This window comes from Pelophylax lessonae (genome assembly GCF_965119305.1).
Source record: "Pelophylax lessonae genome assembly, chromosome: 4".
NCBI classification, from domain to species: domain Eukaryota; kingdom Metazoa; phylum Chordata; class Amphibia; order Anura; family Ranidae; genus Pelophylax; species Pelophylax lessonae.
This window is the reverse complement of record NC_138771.1, coordinates 538,255,048-538,279,859: the sequence shown is the minus strand read 5'-3', so window position 1 is coordinate 538,279,859 and position 24,812 is coordinate 538,255,048. Positions and strand designations below refer to the sequence as shown.

At 44.8% G+C, this 24,812-nt stretch overlaps 1 protein-coding gene across 1 annotated transcript in view; it reads left to right on the top strand.

Annotated features, from left to right (window-relative positions):
• CDS2 (CDP-diacylglycerol synthase 2) overlaps positions 1-24,812 on the top strand; it is a 119,817-nt gene that overhangs the window by 44,325 nt on the left and 50,680 nt on the right. The window contains exons 2-4 of the mRNA XM_082255584.1: positions 3,542-3,684; positions 23,473-23,569; positions 23,656-23,753. Of these exons, the coding sequence (XP_082111710.1) occupies positions 3,542-3,684; positions 23,473-23,569; positions 23,656-23,753 (338 nt within the window). The remainder of the gene's footprint in view (positions 1-3,541; positions 3,685-23,472; positions 23,570-23,655; positions 23,754-24,812) is intronic.

The following is a 24,812-nucleotide window of genomic DNA, read 5'->3' as shown; positions in this document are numbered from 1 at the left end:
TCCAGTGTCAGCACATCCTTTCTGTGGACCGGTGCCCAAATGGTAGTGCTATTCCAGCGACCTTTTTAGGTCATTGTAATGTTGTAAGTTTTATTTTTACATCTGCCTCTAGCCCATATAAATTTTGAGAAGCGGGAGTTACATTTTTTAAATATCTGCTTAGGTATTCGCACCGATGTGTGCAGAAACGCATATAAACAATTGGGCAAAATAGTTTTTTATTAAATCTCCCCGCTACTGACAGTGGCAAATAACTCCAGACTCTCAGCTTACTTTTTAACATATTCTATTGTCGGGTATATGTTCACTTCTAACGCTTCTCTTGGTTCTAAAGTAATATTTATGCCCAGATATTTAAATGAATTCACCACTCTTAATGGGACTTGTGGCCATTCCCCTCTCTTAATGGGACTTGTGGCCATTCCCCTGTCTCTTGACTCATCGGCATCAATACAGATTTCTGCCAATTGATCTTGAGGCCTGAGAATGGTATCAATTATTTTCATGGCTTCTACCAGTGATAATTGTGCGCTATCAAAGTATCATCCGCATACAGACCCTATATGTTCAGTGCTTTCCTCTACCCTAATTCCTTTAACCTTTTCAGACTAAACCTTCTAGCCAATGCTTCAATTGCAAACAATTGAGGGGATAGTGGACACCCTGTCGTGTTCATCTACAATAAGATTTCAGAGGGGATGATAATCCCTTTACCAATAACTTTGAGCATGGTTGTATATATATTCTTACCCATTTTCCTGAATTTTTTTCCAAATCGTATTAACATCGCTTGAAGAAACTCCCATACTGTTGAAGTGTTGTGCCATGAATTGTGTTCTCCTTTTATATTAGCTGATGTAAATTTCCCTGGCTTAAAGCATGTTTCGTCACTATTTTAGAATAGATAGGATAACCCTGTTTAGCCTTCTGGCCAAGATTTTTGCCAGGATTTTATAGTCTAGATTTAGTTGTGATATTGGTCTATACGATGCATATTCACTTATCTGGCTTTGATATTAAAGTTACTGTCACCTCATACATTGAAGGTGGCAACTCCCCCTGCAAAAATATCTCTTTATACATCCTTGTCAAAACTGGTACAAAAATATCATCTATATATCGCACATATACTTCTAATGGGGTACCATCTGGCCCAGTGGACTTCCCTTTCACCAATGACGTATTGGAGGATATTTTAAAGTAGGTTAAGCTTCATAAATATTTGTTTAATGCATGCAAAGAAATACACAGCTCTTATCGACCGTGTACGCCTCCTGACAATGCCTTCATCTACTGTTCTCTCCAGAATGGAAGCACCATCTTTGTTTTAGGAAACATCCATCTTTGTTTTAGGAAACATGTCACCTTTCACCTGAGGGGTTGCACAGTTATTTTTTATTTATGTTTTTTTGCTTTTTGTGGCGAAAACACTATATTTATTGGAGGGGTTCATTTCCAGTATAATTTTTGAGTGCACTAGTTACATTTATACTTTTTCACTATTTACTTATTCTAAAGGCTTTGGAATCCTAGTTGCTGCCATCTTGTATCTAAAGTCAGCACACCCTATATATGTGTATATGTATGTATGTGTGTGTGTGTGTGTGTGTATATATATATATATATATATATATATATATATATATATATATATATATATATATATATATATATATATATATATATATATATATATATATATATATATATGTATATATAATATATTACACAGTGCCTTGCAAAAGTATTCGGCCCCCTTGAACTTTGCGACCTTTTGCCATATTTCAGGCTTCAAACATAAAGATATAAAACTGTAATTTTTTGTGAAGAATCAACAACAAGTGGGACACAATCATGAAGTGGAAAGAAATGTATTGGTTATTTCAAACTTTAACAAAAAACTGAAAAATTGGGCGTGCAAAATTATTCAGCCCCCTTAAGTTAATACTTTGTAGCGCCACCTTTTGCTGCGATTACAGCTGTAAGTCGCTTGGGGTATGTCTCTATCAGTTTTGCACATCGAGAGACTGAAATTTTTGCCCATTCCTCCTTGCAAAACAGCTCAAGCTCAGTGAGGTTGGATGGAGAGCGTTTGTGAACAGCAGTTTTCAGTTCTTTCCACAGATTCTCGATTGGATTCAGGTCTGGACTTTGACTTGGCCATTCTAACACCTGGATATGTTTATTTGTGAACCATTCCATTGTAGATTTTGCTTTGTTTTGGATCATTGTCTTGTTGGAAGACAAATCTCCGTCCCAGTCTCAGGTCTTTTGCAGACTTTATCAGGTTTTCTTCCAGAATGGTCCTGTATTTGGCTCCATCCATCTTCCCATCAATTTTAACCATCTTCCCTGTCCCTGCTGAAGAAAAGCAGGCCCAAACCATGATGCTGCCACCACCATGTTTGACAGTGGGGATGGTGTGTTCAGGGTGATGAGCTGTGTTGCTTTTATGCCAAAAATAACGTTTTGCATTGTTGCCAAAAATTTCGATTTTGGTTTCATCTGACCAGAGCACCTTCTTCCACATGTTTGGTGTGTCTCCCAGGTGGCTTGTGGCAAACTTTAAACAACACTTTTTATGGATATCTTTTTAAGAAATGGCTTTCTTCTTGCCACTCTTCCATAAAGGCCAGATTTGTGCAGTATACGACTGATTGTTGTCCTATGGACAGAGTCTCCCACTTCAGCTGTAGATCTCTGCAGTTCATCCAGAGTGATCATGGGCCTCTTGGCTGCATCTCTGATCAGTCTTCTCCTTTGTATGAGCTGAAAGTTTAGAGGGACGGCCAGGTCTTCGTAGATTTGCAGTGCTCTGATACTCCTTCCATTTCAATATTATCGCTTGTACAGTGCTCCTTGGGATGTTTAAAGCTTGGGAAATCTTTTTGTATCCAAATCCGGCTTTAAACTTCTCCACAACAGTATCTCGGACCTGCCTGGTGTGTTCCTTGTTCTTCATGATGCTCTCTGCGCTTTAAACGGACCTCTGAGACTATCACAGTGCAGGTGCATTTATACAGAGACTTGATTACACACAGGTGGATTCTTTTTATCATCATTAGTCATTTAGGTCAACATTGGATCATTCAGAGATTCTCACTGAACTTCTGGAGAGAGTTTGCTGCACTGAAAGTAAAGGGGCTGAATAATTTTGCATGCCCAATTTTTCAGTTTATTTGTTAACATAGTTTGAAATATCCAATAAATTTCGTTCCACTTCATGATTGTGTCCCACTTGTTAGTTCTTCACAAAAAATTACAGTTTTATATCTTTGTTTGAAGCCTGAAATGTGGCAAAAGGTTGCAAAGTTCAAGGGAGCCGAATACTTTCGCAAGGCACTGTATATAGGACAACGCTGGATCCTCAGGGTGGGTGAGTATCTTAACTGTGCAAGATCTGCAACCAGGTAAGCAGTGGTAAGAAGTGAGCGAGTCTGCACCTTTCTTGAGTGATGGACATGGACTGAATATATGATTTATATTCCATAGAGGGTATGGATTGTGTTTTGTAAGTAAACCATGTTGTGTTTTCTTTCAGGAAATCGAACCCGATATCAAACTTGATGGCGAGACAGCATCTGACAGCGACAGTAAAACTGACCCTGCCAGTACTCAACAAGGCACGCCAACTGACGATACTCCAGAGGTCCTCAACAGGGCTTTATCCAGCCTGTCATCCAGGTTCTATACTTTACTTTTTCTATCATAGACATTTTATATAGTATAATGTCAGGAAAGGGCAAATAATGCTGCGCTCCAGGCAAAAAAGCATTTTTGAATATTTTCCTCCATAGCTACAAAGCATATAAAGCCACTTTGTGTGCAATAAACACCTTTTCAAACACTAATATTACTTTGTAAAGTAGCTGTGACATCATCACAATATTGTACATAGTCTGTACAGAGTGCAGAGCTTTAAGAGGGACCCAGCAGGCTCCACCCACTCCAGGCTGCCTGCAGGAGGTGGCAGATACAAGACCAATCATCCTGCTAAAGGAGAGAGGATGGCAGTGACCCCTGTACAGAGGCTAGCTGGAGGTGTTACAGGCCATACATGGGTTAAATGAATCCATACATGGGTTGAATTCCGATCGATTTGTCGATTGAAAATTCATGCGTTTTGTAATCCGGTGGTGCCACCAACAGTTTTAAAATTTGACCAACCAAGCCTTCAATTTCACCTAATGTTAAAATTCTCCCTTCATTCAATGATTAGAAATACGTTCGTTTTTCAAAAGATTTCCAACATGCTCAATCATTAAAATTCGATGGCCGCACGAAAATCAGTCATTGCTGTTGCCCCCACTAATGGTCAAATATTGAATATTCATAGGTGCCATTTTTAAACAAAAAATCGGCCAGAATTCAATACGCGTAAGAATACACATGACCCTGGTATTTAGACTGGTCATTTAATGCTTTTCCACAGAGGAACCCTAAAAATAATGTTTAGCCCTTCGAGAACCCCTGCCAAAAGGTACACCTACATCTCACGTTGTAAATATCAGTAAGTGATACAAATAAAAAAATATGGCACACCCCGAGTATTTCATATTCATGTTAGATCCTTTCTAACACTTAAATGCTCTAAATAAAAATATATTTTTGAGTTCTAACTTTTAACCACAAAATATTTGTGTAATAGTCCCAAAATTAAAATCATAAGTGACACTGGCCAGAAAGGAAACATGGGATCCTTTACAGTGGTCAGTGGAGAAATGCCTTCTTACATTGTTGGACAATAAGAATGCCACCCTTAGGGCCAGTTCACACTACATGCAGTCCAGTGTGTGTGTTTTTTTTTTTTCTGCTTTAAAAATGCATGGAAAGTAGGTTATATTGTTTTCAATGGCATAGTTCACACCAGTGTGGTCAGTTCTAGTGCGTTCCAGAAGAAAAAGTAGAACATGCTGCATTTTTCCTGCACTGGACTGTACTGGAACGCTGTAAAATGCATCAAAATGCACTGGAACACTCACGTCCTTATTTGAGGTTAAGAAAAAAGAGGGGTAAAAAATCCCCGGAACTGCACCAGAAACTCGTCAAAAACGCGCATGCAGAAAAGCATCTGGAACGCATCCGGACTGCGTTTCTATGGTGTGAACTGGCCCTTAGAGTGGAGGTAACCTCCTCCACTTTTGAATTTGTACCTACATGTAAACCTATAATAAAGCTTACCTGTAGGTACAGTGAATGTCTCCTACACTTGCACTGTTTAGGAGAATAGTCACAAGGGATGCTGCCAGTGACGTTAGTCAAATGCGCTCTGAAGGGATGCCATCCCCGTGCCATACCTTCAGAGCTCCATGCTTAAAGCGAGGGCTCCTGTGTGCATGCGTGAAAGTGACGTCACCGCTGCCCTGGCCAATTATACAGCCGGAGCCCGCAAACTCAGAAGAAAGACCAGGTGAAGATGGCAGATCTGGGACTACGTGGCAATGCTATGTGGGAGGGATCTGCTTTTACAGGTAAGTCTGTCATAATGTGCTAGTATGCAGTGCATACTAGCACATTGACTTAACCCTGCAGGGGGGTTTGTTTTATTTTTATCTTAGTGGTGGTTTACTACTGTTTTAGGGACAGCTGACCATGCCATGTGGTGATGTCCCAAAACAATGCAGGCATTATTATATGAGAGGTCAGTTGCCACTGCTGGAGGAACTTATTTTAAAATCTGGAAGAACCCTGGCTGAAAATTGGTGAGACAATGGGGTTGATTTACTAAAATTGGAGAGTGCAAAATCTGGTGCAGCTGTGCATGGTAGAAGCTGATTGGCTAACTTCAGCTTGTTCAATTAGGCCCCTTTTACACACTCCGTCCGTCGGACGGACTCCGTTTATCTCAGTGGGGGATCAATCCCCCGCTGAGCAGGAGAATGACAGCTGTTCTCCATGCTGTGTGCAGAGACACAGCTGTCGGGTCCCCATGCAACTCTATGGGGGAATCGGATGGGAATGTACCGTCTGTCCGTTCTCATCCGATCCGCTTGAAGGATTGGATGTCGGCAGACATGTCTCCGCTGACATCCGATGCCCCATAGAGATGCATGGGGTGACCGTTCAGATCCGCCAAAAAACTGACAGGCAGATCTGAACGGTCCGCCTGTGTGAAAGAGCCCCTAAGCTTTGACTAAAAGAAAACTTGGAAGCTGATTGGTTTCTATAAAAGAGCTGCCCCAGATTTTGCCCTTTCCAGTTTTGATGAACCAGGCTAGTTCAGTATAGAAACCAACCTTTTTTTTTTTTATAAATAGTTTTCCCCTTTGAAACATACTTTTCATTCTTCAGTTTGACTTTTTAAATTATGTTTTTTGCCAAAAAAAATGACTATTTTTAGAGCTATCACTTTGTGTAAGAACTTGGCCTTCTTCCTAAAAAAATAAAGTGACTGGTCATGTCCATTTTAGGAAATCCATCCTTCTTGACATTTTCCTTCAATGCCACTTGTCTACATGGAAATATTGAAGCTGTATTTACCTACTCTTTGTAAAGTAGAAAGTTCCAAGGCTTTTACCCTTTATGCTTCCTTTACTACTCAATGGGTTTGATTTACTGGAAACTGGAGAGTGCAAAATCTGGTGCAGCTGTGCATGGCAGCCAATCAGCTTCCAGTTTCTTTTTGTTAAAACTTAATTGAACAAGCTGAAGTCGGGGTCCTTTCACACGGCGCGGACCGTTTTTGATCTGATCCGTCACTTTTTTTTTTTTTTACGGATGACACTTGTGTCATCTGGTCCGTATGTCTGTTTATCGTCCCATCTGTTTGCGGATGATAAACGGAGATAATGTATGTCAATGGGATTGCGGATGTCAGTGGATGACACCGCTGACATCCGTTTTGGTGCCTGTTCCGTTTTTTTAAACAGAAGAAAAATAGGGTTTTCTTCGTTCCAAAAAATGGAACTGATCGGAAAGGACGCAAATCGGATGTCAGCGGATGGTCATCCGCTGACATCCGCAATCCCATTGACATGCATTATGTCCGTTTTTCATCCCCAAAAAAATGGGATGAAAAAACGGACATACGGACCACCCGTGTGAAAGGACCCTTGGAAGCTGATTGGGTACCATGCACAGCTGCACCAGATTTTGCACTTTCCAGTTTTAGTAAATCAACCCAGTTAGTGACTGTGCAAACCAGGTGTACATGGTGGTTCTGGGTCGCAGATTTACTTATTCGTATGGAAGCAAAGTTCAAAATGGCGGTCCGTGAAGTTTGTGCCTTCAAAAAACAAATTGGCAGTAGCAGTTGCCATATTTCCACTTTTAGTGATTCCATATTGGCCTGTGCAGTTACTAAAAGTTGCTCTAAAGCAAATCACTACAGTCTCTGTCATTTTAAAAGATAATTTTACTGCTGGTTCACACCCGATGAAGTCCAGTGCGTTTTTTCTTTTTTTCCCTGCATGAAAAATGCATTGACAGTAGGTTATGTGTTCCAATTGCCTATTTCACACCATTGCAGTCAGTTCCTGTGCGTTCCAATGCAGAAAGATGGTAGAACATGCTGCGTTTTTTCCTGAACTGTACTGGAGTGCAGCAAAATGCATCAGAAAGTACCTAAATGCATAAAAAAAAACATTGGAATGCACATGTCCTTATTTAAGGTGAAGAAAAACAAAGGTGAAAAATGCACTGTAACACATCAAAAGCACATCCAGACTGCGTTTTCTGTGACGTGAACTGGCCGTTAGGCTCCGTTCACATGTAGGTGTTTTGGGGCGTTTTTTGGGGAGTTTTTCTGCTCTAGGATCAGCTCTCAAAACGCCCAACAAGACCAATCCTATTCATTTCAATGGCTCCTGTTCACGTCTGAGCGTTTTGATGCTGTAAGCAAAACGCCCAACGCTCAAAGTACATGAGCTTCTTTTTGGGCAGATTACAGGCATTTTCCATTGGTCTCTATTCAATCTAAAAACGCCTGCACAAAATTTGCGGTAAAAAACGCGCGAAAACGCTACGCTCAGGTGTGAATGTAGCCTTAGACTTTAAAACAAAATACCTGGTGATTCTGCTATGAAGGTAGTTTTTCAAGCGCCTCCTGTTATGGGATGACAACCTCCAGGATGAACAGGTATTTATTTGAACAGAATAACAAAATACATCCAAAAATTATTATTAACCTTCACTCAGCGGCCATATTAGGTACACCTGTTAAATAGCTTGGTAACACAAATTGCTAATCAGCCAATCACATGACAGCGATGCAATGCCTTTAGCCATCTAGACATGGTGAAAAGGACTTGCTGAAGTTCAAACCGAGCATCAGAATGGGGACAAAGGGGATTTAAGTGGCTTTAAATGTGGAATGTTTTTTGGGGCCAGACGGGCTGGTCTGAGTATTTAAACTGCTGATCTACTGCGACTTACACGCACAACTATCTCTAGGATTTACAGAGAATGGTTCGAAAAAAGATAAAATATCCAGTGAGCGGCAGTTGTTGCCTTGTAGAGGTCAGAGGAGAATGGACAGACTGGTTTGAGATGATAGAAAAGCAACAGTAACTCAAATAACCACTCGTTAAAACAAGGCATGCAGAATACCATCTCTGAACACACAACACAACGAACCTTGAAGCAGATGGGCTACAGCAGCAGAAGACCACATCCGGTGCCACTCCTGGCAACTAAAGCCTCGTACACAGGTGTCGAAAATCGGCAGGGAATTTTCGTCCAACGACCGATCCGCCGATTTTCGGCTTGTTAGTATGGTGCTTCCGACAACCGACTCCGACTTTTCGGCCGAAAAAAATCTGGTGTGCAGGCTATAAAATTTTTGTCTGCCGTCAAAACACGGCCGATTTTCGTGCAGTCAGTACAGATTTCAACAGGGAAAAATCTTATGAGCAAGTCTGGGCATTCTCAGAGAAGAAAGAACACAAAGAAAGCAAACCAACACATGACATCACTTCTGAAGTAGAGTTTTGTCGGGCGAGAAAATTCGTGTGCAGTCTAGGCACATTCCAACCAACAGACACCACTCTGGATAAAAGACGGACGATCGGTCGGCCGATAATCGTTGCGTGTGTACGAAGCTTTAGGCTACAATTTGCACAGGCTCACCACAATTGGACAACAGAAGACTGGAAAAACATTGCCCGGTCTGATGAGTCTTGGTTTCGGCAGCGAAATTCAGATGGTAGGGTCAGAAGTTTGCTTAAACAACATGAAAGCATGGATCCATCCTGCCTTGTATCAAAGGTTCAGGCTGGTTGTGGTGTAATGATGTGGGGGATATTTTCTTGGCCCACTTTTGGCCCCTTAGTACTAATTTGAGCATCGTTTGTGTGCCACGGCCTACCTGAGTATTGTTGCTGACCATGTCCATCCCTTTATGATTACAGTGTACCCATCTTCTGATGGCTCCTTCCAGCAGAACAATGCACCATGTCACAAAGATCAAATCATCTCATTACTGGTTTCTTAAACATGACAATGAGTTCACTGTACTCCAGTGGCCTCCATAATCGCCAGATCTCAATCCAATAAAGCACCATTGAGATGTGGTGGAATGGGAGATTTGCATCATGGACGTGCAGCCGACAAATCTGCAGTAACTGTGAGATGCTATTATGTCAATATGGACCAAAATCTCTGAGGAATGTTTCCAACACCTTGTGAATCTATGCCACGAAGGTATAGATGCCTTGTATGGATGGGCCAATGGATTGTAAAGGCAGAAGGTGTTTTCTCTTACGTCCTCCGACAGTCGCCGCCTCTTCTAAGTCATCACAATGGGGGTATTGTCCACCTGTCCGTAGGACCAGCTAGGCATATAGACTTAGTCAAAAGACATAAAGCATTAGCATATACACACCCACGGGGGCTGTCCCATCTGGCCAATACCCCCCCTGCATCACCACTCCCAACTCAGTTTTAATCTGCCTAGCATCAGGAATAGTTCAGGCTACCTTGTGCTGGGGCTTTAGTCTCAGCCTTCCTGATCTTTTATTTGATTTTCTTTGAAAATGTCAGTTTTTTTTTTCTCTCACTTTACTAGCTGTTTATTTTGTCAGCTTTAGTGTTAGTTTAGTCTTCGGATGAAGATGGATCATGCGGTGCTGGAATTCGGACTGGCCGCCCTGGTTCTCCAGGGCACTGAGGGTCAGATGGACCCCCAGCCCGCCATTGAGCGTTCAGCTATGGTTCGCCCTGGCACTAAGAGCGACCCATCCCTGTTCGATGCAGGGATGCAGCCGTGAGGTGGCTACCTCACAGGACTCGTCTGCGGTGCTGCAGCGTCATGTCCCTGGCTCACAGCACTCCCTGTCAGATGAGGACAGAGGTTTATCCATGCATAGAGGCTCCCCCACGCCATCAGGTACAGGTAAGTACTTTTCTGTGTGGGGCCTCTGTCTGGGGTGGCAGTCTGTGTTGCTGTGTGTCCCCATGTCTGTGCCTGTGTGACTCCCTGTGCGATCCCTGCGGGGTTCGTTTTTGTACAGATATGTCTGATTGCTGGGGGTCCCTGTGTCACCTTAGGTGCATGTTTGGGGGTACAGCCGTGTGTCTGGTGCGGCGACCGCTGCGGGCGAAAATTCGCGCGGTCCACCATGTTTTTTGCTATGCACACTGTGTGGCCCCTCTGGGGCGAGTATACCGCTCGTTTTTGGTGCCATCGGCCGCCATTTCAGGGGCGGGAGAACGATCGGTTCGGCCGCATGTCGGCGGCCATTTTAGTGAAGCCTCCTATGCTTCCCTATGGGGCAGCCATTTTCCCTGAGGTCTGGCTTATAGCCAGCCCCTCCTAACAGCATTTCCTTTTTTCTCTGCGACAGCACAGGCACAGGTAGCAACGATCTGCGGGCTCTGCAGTGTATCCCTCTCAGTCTTCTTCTGCATACTGCTTCTGGCTCAGTTTTTCTTTCTCCTTTGGGGGTCTTCATTGCTGTGACAGTAGCGGTGGGCTGCGCACTCCGCAGCGCTATTTAAGGGGACAGTAATTTTTTACTGTATTGAGCCATGGATTCTCAGGAAAACAAGTTTCCTCCAGCTTTGGTGGGGGGCCCCAGTTCTCCTGTGGCCCCACTGCGACCTGATCTGGCTGCTGTAGTTGCGACTTTAGTGGCAAATGTGGAAATGCTGATGTCTGAACGGGCTGCGAGAAAACGGCCCAGGCTGTCTCTCTCTTCTGATTCAGATGGGGATATGGCTGATGCTGCTGCGAGCGTGCCCTTTTCAGGGTCCCGCTCATCCCTGGACCCCCCGGGGTCTGAGGGGGAGGCTGAAATTGAGGGTGTTGACACATCCTCCCCAGGGTCCCCTGATGAACGGGCGACCATGGATGAGTTAATTGTTTTCTGTAAAAGAAACTTTGCATTTAGAGGGTGAGCCCGATCCTCCGGGCGTTGTGTCCTCTTTTGGGACGCGCAGAACCCGCAAGTCTGCGCAGGTTTTTCCCTGCCCAGCTGCTTGCCATTACACGGTTAATGAAATGTGGTGCACGTTAAAACGTCCGTTTCGTGGTGCCTAGTCGGTTCGAATTGCTTTATCCTTTTGCGCCGGCTACGGACTCGCGTTGGTGTGTGCCTCCACAGGTAGATCACACTGTGGCCGTGCTGAACAAGGCTACCTTAGCTCCTATTGAGGATACTCCGGTTTTCCGGGATCTCATGGACCGGCGGTTGGAGTCTCTAGCCCGCCATTCCTATACGGTGGCGGGTTCGTTGCTCAAACCCGTTTTCGCGTCCGTTATGGTGGCTCAGGCGGTAGCTGATTGGATCAAGGTGCGTCGTAGCTACCTGGTGTCTGATGACGTGCCGCATGCCCGACTGGAAATGGTGGATCAGGTCCACCAAGGAGTCATGTGTCTGTGTGATGCAGCCTTAAATGAGGCCCCCTTGGTGGCTCGCCTCTCGAGTGTCGCGGTGCTTAACCGGCGACTGATATGACTGAAGAGCTGGTCGGCCGACCAGTCCTCACGGTGAACTGTTGCTGATTTTCCCTATGTTGGCTCTCGTCTTTTTGGCGAGGCGTTGGATACCCTGGTAAAAGGCGTCACGGGGGGCAAGAGCACTATACTGCCCCAGAACCCGAAGAACAAGTCCTTCCGAGGCAAGCGGGGTTCTGCGCCTAGGTCTAATCAGGGGTCCTTTCGTGCCTTTCGGAACCAATCCATGGGCAAGCCTTTCAAGGCCCAGGGCAACCAGAGGAAGCCCTGGGCGGGTAAGCAGAAAGCCGGCAATGCCGGCTCGGCGGGACACTCCGCCTCTGCCTGAATGGGCGCCCTCACCCGTTTCTGGGGTGGGGGGACGTTTGCGCGGTTTCCTCCAAACCTTGGCTGCTCCGGATATCGGACAGGTGGGTCCAGGAAATCGTTCGATCAGGATGCAAGATCGAATTCCTTTCAAGGCCGGCAGACAGATTCTTTCCCTCCAATCTCCATCTGCTTCCGGGGCGTCTTCAGGATTTGCATCGGGCGGTGCAGGACCTGCTTGCTCAGGGAGTGGTTGTCCCGGTGCCTCATCGGGACAGGTTTCGGGGTTTTTATTCGAATCTGTTCACTGTGCCCAGGAAAGTGGGCAAAGTGCGTCCTATTCTGGACCTGAAAGCACTGAACCGATTCGTGTGAGTTCGAAGGTTTCGAATGGAGTCTCTCCGTTCGGTTGTGGCCTCCTTGAGGCTGGGAGAATTCCTGGCTTCGATTGATCTGAAGGATGCGTACCTGCACGTCCCCATTTTCGAGGGTCATCAGCGGTACCTTTGGTTTGCTATTGCAAAGGACCACTACCAGTTTGTGGCGTTGCCTTTCGGTCTCGCTTCGGCACGAAGGGTGTTTACCAAGGTGTTGGTACCGGTCCTGGGCCTGCTACGGGCCCAGGGCATTGCGGTCCTGGGGTACCTGGACGATCTGCTTCTGAGATTGAGAGCCAGCCAGGACCTTGTGCGCGATCTGTCCATCGCGGTCCAGACGCTCCAGGAGTTCGGATGGACCATCAACGTTCAGGAATCAGCGTTGTCTCCGTCGCTTCGCCTTCCCTATCGGGGAATGGTTCTGGACTTTGCTCAGGCAAAGGTATTCTTGCCGGAGGACAGCTCCGGACTTTGCGGGACGTACTCAGGTCCCTCGGGGACAATCCGTCCTCGTCACTCAGGACCTGCATGCAGGGCCTAGGGTTGATGGTGTCGACCTTCGAGGCGATTCCCTTTGCCCAGTTCCACACGCGGGCTCTCCAGACGGAGATCCTGGCCAGGTGGGACAGACTTCCTCAGTCCTTGGATCTGGATGTCTCCTTGAGTCGCCGGACCAGATTGACTCTTCTGTGGTGGATCCAGTCCCCGTCGGTGGCGGAAGGCATGTCCTTCCGCCCTGTGGTGTGGACAGTAGTTACCACGGACGCCAGCCTGTCGGGCTGGGGTGGAGTCCTGGGCATCCTATCTGCCCAGGGCACTTGGTCGGAGGAGGAATCCTCCCTCCCGATAAATGTACTGGAACTAAGAGCGATACATTCCGGGTGTGAAAAATTGGCAGGCCGACTATCTGAGCCGCCAGACCCTGGACCAGGGGGAATGGTCCCTTCACCCGGAGGTCTTTCAGATGCTGTGTGCGAAGTGGGGATCCCCAGATGTGGATCTGTTCGCATCCCGGCTACACAGAAAGGTGGAAAGCTTTGTGGCAAGACCGGGCGATCCGTTGGTGGATGCCTCGTATGCGTTGGTGGCCCCTTGGCATCAGTATCGTCTGCTGTGCGCCTTTCCTCCGATTCAGTTGCTATCCCGGTTCCTCCCAGGAAGGGGCCTTTACCTCCATGGGACCTGAACTTGGTCCTGTCCGCGTTGCAGCGGGCTCCCTTTGAGTATATAAGGGAGATGTCGTTGCCTCTGCTGTCGAAGAAAGTTGCTTTTCTTGTGGCGATCACTTCGGCTCGCAGAGTGTCGGAGCTGGCGGCGTTGTCTTGCCGCTCCCCTTACTTGATAATTCACAAGGATAAGGTGGTTTTTGCGACCACCCCCATCCTTCCTTCTCAGGGTGATCTCGGATTATCACCTTTAATGAGGACATTGTCCTGCCTTCGCTTTGTTCGAAGACAATACATCCAAAGGAGATTGCCTTGCATTCCTTGGATGTTGTCAGGGCGATCAGGGTTTACCTGTCGTCTACGGAGTCTTTTCGGAAGACGGATTCCCTCTTTGTCCTTCCTGAGGGACCTCGGAAGGGCATGGCTGCGTCCGCATCGACTATTGCCGAGTGGATCAGACAGACCATTGAACAGGCTTACGCCTTGACGGAACGGGTTCCGCCCTTCCCTGTTAAGGCGCATTCTACCAGGTTTTTGAGTACTTCCTGGACCTATTGGCATCGGGCCTCGGTTCGACAAAGTAGACATTCTGGCATCAGCTGATGCTTCTTTTGGCCGCAAAGTTCTCAGTGTGGCTGTGCCATGATGGACCCTTGAGTTTTTTTTCTCTGGGTCCCTGGCTGTTGGCATTTGCTTTCCTGGGCTGTTGCTCCTGTTGAGCTTGTTTTTTTTCTCTGTTGCCCAGTTGGTTCTTACAGTGCATGGAAGATTCCTTTCTCTGATGTGGGTACTGCGTTGCCTTTTCTACGGTTGCGTCTCCCACCCCTCATGTCTATACTGCTTTGGGACATCCCCATTGTGATGACTTAGAGGAGGCGGCGACTGTCGGAGGACGTAAGAGAAAACTGAATTTTTGTAAAATCTTACCGTAAAATTCCTTTCTCTGAGTCCTCCGACAGTCGCCGCCCCCGCCCCTCTTTTGTGGGGTTCTTATTACCTACTGCTATGCTACCAAACTGAGTTGGGAGTAGTGATGCAGTGGGGGTATTGGCCAGATGGGACAGCCCCCGTTGGTGTGTATATGCTAATGCTTTTTGTCTTTTGACTAAGTCTATATGCCTAGCTGGTCCTACGGACAGGTGGACAATACCCCCATTGTGATGACTTAGAGGAGGCGGCGACTGTCGGAGGACTCAGAGAAAGGAATTTTACGGTAAGATTTTACAAAAATTCAGTTTTTTTTTTTTTTTATTATCTTTATGCATTAAGATGAAAAAACCTGTGTGCAGCAGCCCCCCCCCCCCCAAATACTTACCTGAGCCCATCTTTATCCAGCGACGTTGCAGGAGTTTCTCAGCTGCCCGGTACTCCCCTCATTGGCAGAGTCAGCAGCGCAGCGTGATTGGCTCCCACTGCTGTCAGTCAACTAATCAGGAGAGGGGGCGGGGCCAGGTAGCAGCTTTGTGTCTGAATGGACACAGGGAGCTGTGACTTTCCTCAGGGGCGGGGGGGCGAGGGACCCTAGAAGAGGAGGATCGGGGCTGCTCTGTGCAAAACCAACTGCACAGAAAAGGTAAGTATAACATGTTAAAAAAAAAAAAAAAACACTTTAACCACTTTCCCACCGGAGGATTTTGCTGTCTTATGTCTGGGCCACTTTTTGCGATTCAGCACTGTGCGACTTCAACTGACAATTGCGCGGTCATGCAACGCCGTACCCAAATGAAATTTAAGTCCTTTTTTTCCCATAAACAGAGCTTTCTTTTGGTGGTATTTGATCACCTGTGCGATTTTTACTTTTTGCGCTATAAACAAAGCTGAACCCTGCAATCTGACCCTGCCTGTCACTAAGGAGATCCGCCAGCGTTGTTTACACAAGCGGGCGGATCTCCAGACTCGATTCCCCGACGATCGGGGAAGAGCACCGGTGATCACCGCCGCTCCTCCCCTGGCCCGACTCCCGCTGTGACTGAATACAGCGGGAGCGAGCCTCCAGCCGCCGAGAAAGCGGAGTGTCTGGCGACGTAGGTCTACGTCGCCAGACGATAACGAACCACTTTGCCGCAGTAGAGCTCTAGTGAGCAGTGGCAAAGTGGTTAAGGCAATTCTGAAGACAAAAGTGGGGTCCAACCCGGGTGTGTATTTATGTATGTAGGGCATGTATGATGTATATTAAAATATACAAATTGTGTGTGTATATACCTTATATTAACCCCTTACTGTGCCTAAAGAGGAGCTCCAGTCCCCCCAAAAACTAAAATTCAGCAGCTACAAATACTGTAGCTGTTGTCTTTTCATATAAGGACACTTACCTGTCCAGGGATCCAGCGTTGTCCTCGCCAAAACTTCTTCTGCTTTGGGCCCAGGTGCTGGCATTCTGCGGAAGAGACACTGGCCATAAATCTGCGCTGCGCTTTGTAAATGTTCCCGCAGTCTTTCAGGACCTGTGATGTGTCCCAGAAGGCTGCTGGGAAGAAAGGGGGGGGGGGGGCAACTAACGATTAGATCGATTCCGCGAACTAACTGGACGTGGGTACCTGTCAAATCCAGGTACCCGCTCCCCCCTCCAAAAGTGTCATATTTGACAGAGGAGGGGGAAGGATGTAAATAAGCGCAACTTCCCTTTCTGGGTGAAGTTCAGCCTTAAATGTTTAGCCCTGCTGGCCTATGCAGGGATGGGCCAGTGTTTAAATGGAGTACCAGCCGTCATACAGGCTGGGGTAGGATTAAACAAGGTTTCACCCAAAAATTAAACCCTTGCATCTATTGTTTACAGTACACACTATATTTTAGTCCTTCTAATTAAATAAAGATACATTTTCTATTACAATAAATATACTGCATTGGTAATGTTTGTACTGCTTGGAACATGACTGCTGTAGAAATGGAAGCACAGACTGTTGAATGTATTCACCGAATGACTCTGCATTGTAAGCAGATTACTGGGAAACCACTACACAGCTAAATCCCAGCTGGCACTTTCTCTAATGAAATGGTGCAGCGATGATAAAACCAATCTCTTACAGATTATTGTTAGAATTAAATCATACTAGTGTTTATTACCCATGCACTGCTTTATTTACTTTTAAGTTCTTAGGTGGCTTTCTTGTAGCCAAGTGTTACTTTTTTTTTTAAGCCCAATTGATCTTGAGTTTTATGCAGCTAAATATATTCAGGCGCTGCTAAAAAAAAAAAAAAAAAAAAAAAAAAAAAAAAGCTTAGCTTTTGATTAAAAAGTAGGTAGCCCGAGTAGAAAAGCCTGGCCCCTGCCAGCATGCTGTAAATGAGAACCCTGGCTCTCTGTATAAAAGCAGTGGTCTCTCTGCAAAGATCTGACACACCCTCTAGGGTAACTTTACAATTAGCAAAGCTCATATTGCAGGTTGGAGAGTTTGCGCTCTGACTCGGCATGGAGCGTGCTGGAGAGATACCACTGCTTCCACACACAAAGGAACGGTCTTTCTCAAAGGCATACAGGCAGGGGACAGACATTTCTACCTTGGCTGTGGTTGTTTTCTAAACCAACGAATACCTTTTTTTTGCTTCACCTGGAATGGACTGTAAATAGCGGATTTCTAAATAACACCTCTCCACTTCAGTTTTCTGTTTATTTGTACCAGTATCTCTATTGGGAAAAAAAACCAAGCAAGACAGCGCTAAAACTCCATATTTCACAAGTGGAAAAACATTTCATGAATAAGTGGATTAAGTAAAAAGTTCACTAAATTGGTGCTCTTGTGCTTTTCCCACCCACAAAGTCCATAAATTAACCCCTGACCATTGCTCTTCATACGAATTCACCTTATGTAAAGCAAACCAATCACCCCGTGTTTAGAGACTCTACCATAACCGCACTCACCAGATGACAGATTTCTTGCCTACACAAAGTCCTTAAACGCTTTGTGGTATCAAATTTACCCTTGAGAACAATGACTATTCACCAATTTGTCCAGGTCTACTTTATGGACTCTCTGCCCCTTTTAAGGTCACTCCACTTATTCAGCATACCAGAGGGTTTTTTTTATTTTATATTTGTCAATTTTTTTTTTTTTTTTACATAAAATGAACCATGGCAAGATAAGAAACTGGATTTCTTATAGTGTTTTTACCGTTTTCATATGCCCACATGAATAATTTAATCTGCAGGCACAAGAAAAAAATTGGAACAATCATATAGCGTAGTACTGTTACCAGACTGCAGAGCACCGCTGTAAGGTCCAATATGCATTCCAGGTGAAGCGGAAATTACGTAAAGAAAGTCTCCACCTACGTGTTTCGTCACTAGCGTGCGATGTCTGGGTAATGATTTGCAGCCCATGCATTCCTTTTTTACCGGTGACTCTGTTATGTAAGTTCACCACTTATTCAAACCTATGAGCCCACTACAGGTTGGAAAAGGCTATCTGGCAGTTCAAGAAGAGTAAAAACCTACTGAGTTTCCATGGTGTAGTTGTTCATATCTGAGGCCTAAAAAAAGGCAATAACTATATTTAAATAATGCTGAGCCACTGATAATGACAATATACTGTAATTGTATATGAGTAGCCAGCGAATAATTATGACTGGCTACAGTGGCTAGCAACTGGTTCCAGGAAGGGACACTTCTGCCATTGTCACCGATAGCAAGGAGAATTGTAAATATGGAATAAGTGTGCTTTAAAAGGAAAGTTTGAAATACTTCATGAAAGGAGGCAAGGCATATGGGGAAACTGCTGCTGCTCCTTCACTGTCCAGTCACAGACTTATGGTTGATCCTAGGACTGGATAGACAGAAATACACATCTTTTGAGCTCATTCCCACCTGTGGCTATTATTGCTGCCTCTGAGAAGTGATTTCAGAGGATCCCTTTTCAGAGGGCTTATGACCAGCAATAAGGAGGTGAAATGTTGCCTCCTCACCACTTGTTCTAACCCTTAAAACGCCATCCTACTACACTGCAACCACATGCATTGCATGTGGTCGTGGCACAGCTCTATTAACCTGAATGGGTCGTGTTTGGCATCCATACCACCAGGCAAATGGGACATGCCATTTCAGTTTTGCCTTGGCCACAAAGCAAGGCATCTCAACCATGGCATGTGTATAGCCGTCAGCAGCTACACTTCTGTGTTCAGACGAGCATTCGGGTTGGGGGGTGTGGAAAAACTGCATGTTTTACTGCCCCCTGGCAGCCCGTGTGAATGAGCCCTTTAATTTTTATTGTTGAAACTGCACGTGTGTGTGTGTGTGTGTGTGTGTGTGTGTGTGTGTGTGTGTGTGTGTGTGTGTGTGTATTCTGTGTTTTGCTCTTTGCCTGTAGTTTAGCATTATGCCAGAGAATCACCATCTCTGCTGGGTAACCAAGCTTTTACAGAAGGAGTCAGCATAATGTAGGTAGGCTGCAAATTCTTCTTATGGCAACTTGGTGTTCCTTGCTGTCATAAATGGCATTACAAATGGGTGCAAGAGCATTAGAGAAGAACGCAAACTTGGCCTATTGTAATACAGTGCATATCATTTTGTTTCCTGTTCTGTGAGTGAAGTGAAATACCTTAGACTTCTTGTTGTAGTCCCATTTCCTGAGCCGACCTCCATATCCTGTATGCTGCTCAGAGATAATCACTTATTGTAACCATGTCTCAAGACTTTTTTTTTTTTTTCTTTTTTGTCTACGTGTGCTCATGAGTGTGCATGAAATGAAGACACAGATGTTCAAAGTCCTAATTTAACCTGGTCCAGGTTCCCATTACAAATCATGAATAGTTATCCTCTGGACAGAGTAGAGTACCATGCCTGCCTTGATAACACGGTATTGTGTAACAGTTCAGAAGATTGTTTGGTAGGTGATCTTAATCTGTCATACCTGCTGTCTGTGGCATCTAGTGACAGGGCAGCTCTTCTACATTACCCCTTGCTGGACAAAATGTTTGGGTTTTGGGAACAGCAATGAGTTTTGCAGTGCCAACCAAGTATCTACTGGAAGAAAGTTTTATCTTTATAGTGGCTTCAGTAGCAGCTTACGATCTATATTTACTTAAAATATACCCTGGGAATTGACTGACCTCAAGTGATACACATAGCTGAAACAAATACTCCTACATAAGTTGTACCTGTTTATCTGCGGTCTTCATCAATTAAAAGTCCAGAATTTATAAAGCATGCCTGAGTTCAGAAAAAAGGGTTCGGAGAGCTGAAGTTACACTCTGCAGAGCTCTGTGAGGAGGTCTGAGAGCTGATTGGAGGGAAGAGACACACCCCCTCAACACAGGAACGGAGCTTAGGCTGTTGATCTGCTGGGGGTCCCTCCCCGGTCACCATTTTTCTCTTGGCGTCAGGACATTTTGTCAGAAGTGACTCATGCAAACAGAAATGACACGACACTAGTGTTTTTTTAAGCCACTATGTGATTTTTATACCATCTCCATTGTTGGATAAGAACATGTGGCCTAGTGTTTGTGAGATATATATATAAAATATATATTTCTACCTGATTTTACAGCGCCAACTGGCGCTCACATGACTCCTGTCTCTCTCCAGTCCCTATCTGACCGCTCCAACAGGTGAGGCCGAGGACTCCCACTGACATCAGCCAGGGAGGCAGAGAGGAGAGAGCCAAGGCGTTGTGAGCGCACTCAGGAGGCGTTGTAAAATCGGGTAGAAATTGGCTTTTTATTGTATAAAGCACAGACACTAGGACACATGTTCTTATCTAATAATGGGGATGGTATAAAGATCAGATAGTTTTGTAGCAGCGGGGAGAGGAGCGGAGTTAGTGAGCACTTACAAGCAGGGAGGGGGGGGAGGAGGGATACGGATGACGGGAGTCACGTAAACTGACCACGGTGTCAGGGCTCAGCAGCCTTAATAAACCGTGGTCAGTTTACAGTAGGGAGGACAGAACCAGGCAGGATCAGCCAGGTATTGCAGGTGATAGAAGGGGCCAAATGCCAGCACAAGCAATGTGCTGTATAACATGCTTTAAGGGAACAGGATCCAATTTTTTTTTTTCTTTCTTTGGGTAACAAACCCTTTGAGACAAGTGCACACAATGGGGGAATAAGTTTTGTTCATAGGTCATGTCTTAGGTTTACAACTACTTTAATGTTGCCTTTGGAGTCTGTTTCCAACATGACATCCTATATCTGGAAATGTGTGATCACTTGCTGGCCTAAAACGCCATCTTGCAGAATGCTTTTCTGTTCCTGTTACCTGGGATAGAGCGAGGATAGGTTTACATATATGCGGTTATGGAACCCCTAACGCACCCAGCGAACACTTGTGCCAAAATGCATAGTAACAAAGTACCAAATGTTCGGTGCGGCATTATTAAAAAAACAAAAACATTTTTTATTTGACAGGTACTTGTATAGAGCAATCAATTTATGCAGCACTTTACTATACTATATTTATTATACACTCACATCAGTCCCTGCCCTAAAGGAGCTTACAATCTAAGGTCTCTAACTCACATTCATACATACACATACTAGGGCCAGTTTAGGCAGGAACTAATTAACTACCATCATGTCTTTGGATTGTGGAAGAAAACCGGAGTACACAGAGGAAACCCACACAGGGAGAACATGCAGACTCCAGGCAGGTAGTGCCGTGGTTGGCATTGACACCGACACCTCTAATGCTGCTGGGCAGAAGTGCTAACCACTGTGCTACCCAGATCATGCACAACTTTGTGTTTTTTTTTTTTTTTCCTTTTTTTTTTTTTTTTTCCTTTTTTTTTTTTTTTCCTTTTTTTTTTTTTCCTTTTTTTTTTCTTTTCCCCACCCACACGGAAGCCCATTGAAGCGAAAAGGCTGCCCTGAATGCAGTGCACGTAATCGAACAAAAATACATTAGCATAGGTGTGAACAGACTCTAAACGTGTCAGTACATGTGAAAAGCCTGGTTTCTAATACTTGCAGTTTTTGGACATAGTAATGGTCTTTCTGCTAGTTTGCAACTTCCTTTTAATGCATAGAAAGGAACTTAAACCAAAGTGTGTTTTTTTTCTTTGGTTAATATATGGAAATGGCAAGGTGTGAGTGTGTGTGTGTGTGTGTGTGTGTGTTTGCTGTTTAACAATTAGGGAGATTCCCTTTTTGATTTATCATCATGAAGGCAGATGGTGGGAATTTCAACATTCTACATTTTGTCACTTTAACGCAAAGTCAGGAAAAACCTCTTAATGGAGACATCTGTATTGGTGACAGCAAAGATTGCGTTTCTCATCTCTTTGGGGAAATTTCCACTGATTTCCTGTTTATCTCCAGGAGAGGAAGTGAAGGAAAATCTTCCTATAAAGGACACGCTTTTTATTAAAGCGGTTGCATCCTCGAGGAAATAAAATAAATAAAAAACAAACCCTGCAGGACAAAGGCATAATGAGCTAGTATGCATCGCATACCAGCTCCTTATGAAATACTTACCTTAGAACGAAGCCCCGACGCGGTCGTTCGGACACCGCTGGAGGGAGCCGTCATGTTCCCTCAGCGTCTCTTCTGGGTTCGGCGGCTCTGGCACTGTGAGTGGCCGGAGCCGCGATGACGTCACTCCTGCGCATGCGCGCGGGAGTTTCACTTTCCGGCAAGGAGCTCTGAAGTTCCGCCGGACCTTCAGAGAGCATGTGCCGCAGAGGTCAGCGGCTGCATGCAGGTTGAATATCTCCTAAACCATGCCGGTTTAGGAGATATTAATTGTACCTACAGGTAAGCCTTATCATAGGTTTACCTGCAGGTAAAAGTCAAAGGAGTATACTACCGCTTTAAATACCTGGGAGACATTCTAAACTTTTCTTAGAGCCCTTTTACACTGAGGCATTTCTGCCCATAAAACACTGGGCGCTTTTGCGGTGCTTTTCAGGCATTTGCGGTGCGCTTTTTAAAGGACACGTGACTCAGACTTCTCTTCTTTTGAGACGCTTTTCTTTAGGTTTCCATTCATGCTCCAAAGATGCTACATGCTAGATTTTTTTTACACTGCCCCAGTGTGAAAGCATTCAGTGATTTTAATGGGAGGCATTTTTCATGAGCTTTTCAGGTGCTTCTTCTTTTTTTTTTTTTTTTTTTTTTTTTTTTTTTTTTTTAATGCCAAAGAGCTTGAAAAACTCCTTTTAGTGTGAAAGGGCTCTTATTCCATTGTTGGTGGAGTTCCCTTTTAAATAGAGCGATGATCCGAGAGCAGAAATAATTTACAGCTGACCTGTGGTAATCCCTATGTGTTACCGTAGAAAAACATTTCCATTCTTTAACACTAAACTCTGGGATAAGCAACTACAAGCGGCGTGCGTATTGTGACTTGAATCTTGGTGTGCTTTGTGTATTTCTTCCCGATCTGTGCTCCCTGTAATAAAGACCAGTCAGTGCTGCTCGCTCCTTGTGCAGGGTGACTGGTCTTGTCTCTGCCCCTAGTATAGTTTTCAGCAGATAGCCTGTGGTGGGTGGAGCCTGCTAGACCCCTCCCACAACTCTGCTCTCTGCACATGTCTAGCACAGTGATGATGTCACTTTTACTTTTACAAGGTAGTGACTTGGTTTGCAAAATCATTTGGTACACACTGGATTTCAATCCTAAAGTTTTTGGGCCCTGAGTGCAGCTTTTAAGTTTATACAGATCACTTCTGAGGGTAACAGTTAGAGTGTATATTCTAGCCTACCTACAAAGGGCCAGAAGTTTGGGATCACAAACTGTACACCATAAACACTCACCTAGGTACAATTCTGTTTTTTAGATTTGTGTTCTCTTCTTTCCGTACAGATGGAAGAACTGGTGGGTCAGAGGCATCCTAACATTAGCCATGATTAGCTTTTTCTTCATCATCATCTACTTGGGACCCATTGTGCTCATGATGATTGTAAGTGCTTTTTTTTTTTTTCTTTTTCCTCTTTTCTTTGTTTCCCCAAAACAAAACTATTTTACAGTGTTTGATTCTTTCTGCAGGTGATGTGTGTACAGATTAAATGTTTCCAGGAGATCATTATGATTGGATACAATGTCTACCATTCCTATGACTTGCCTTGGTTCCGGACACTTAGCTGGTGGGTAAAGGATGCTATAATCCTAATTTCACTCCTTTTTTTTAATCTTTTTGGTTTTATTAAGTTTGATTTTATTTTTCTAGTTATTTAGCTTTTCCTGGTCCCTTCTCCTGCCACCCCTGATCAATATGCTAAATGCCATTTTAAATCTTTCTGTTTTCATTACAAACTTTATTTTGCCACCCCCCATCAATATGCTAAATGCAATTTTAAATAAAACCTTTCTGTTTTCATTACAAACTTTATTTTAGACCCAGTGACATCATCACTGGGTCTCTGTTCTCAGTGCAGTGCAGACAGATCATGGCTGGTGGGAGGGGCTGGCAGGGTAGTGTACATAACTTCCTGAAAATGGGGAAACTGTGGTAATGCCCACAAGTGATGCCACATGTGAGGTCGGGAGAAAAGTCTCGGATGATACTGGTAATCCTCCAGTCAGGAAATGAGGCCGGTCCTATGTGATCTGCTGCACATTTGAATGCACACTGTGAGAAGCTCGCAGGGTGCAGTGATATTGGAGTAAGTCCTTTTAGTACAGGAGAGGAGCATGTAGAAACATGCAAGGCTGAAGTTCAGTTTTGAATTAGAATACTCCTTAGTCCTGCCGTTATGACCTTTTGTCAGCCATTTTTTCTTATGGGATAACACGTTATCCTTTGCCAAGCAATATCCATATAACAAACAGATGGACATTAATGACTTCACTATTAGAAGAAAACATTATTCCAGACCTGTTTTCTGGCAGTCTGTGCCCATAGTCCTACCCTACTGATGTGTTTCACCCTGATTAGCCTTAGTCTTGGAGATCTCGCTAGATAGGGGGTGTAGCTGTGGGCGGGGCCTGCCAGATGACAGACCTGCAATAAAATTATGTCTTAAGTTTGTGGCCATTTTTGTTCTAGTGATGGACGCTGCAGCTGGCACTCCCAGAATGAGGAGGAGACCGAGGAGTCTGGTGTGGTGCTCAACAGAGTATTCACTCCTGCTGTACCTTTCCTCCAATTAAATGCAAGAACCCCAGTAAGGGTGCCCTTTATTACCTGCAGAAGGCAGCCACAT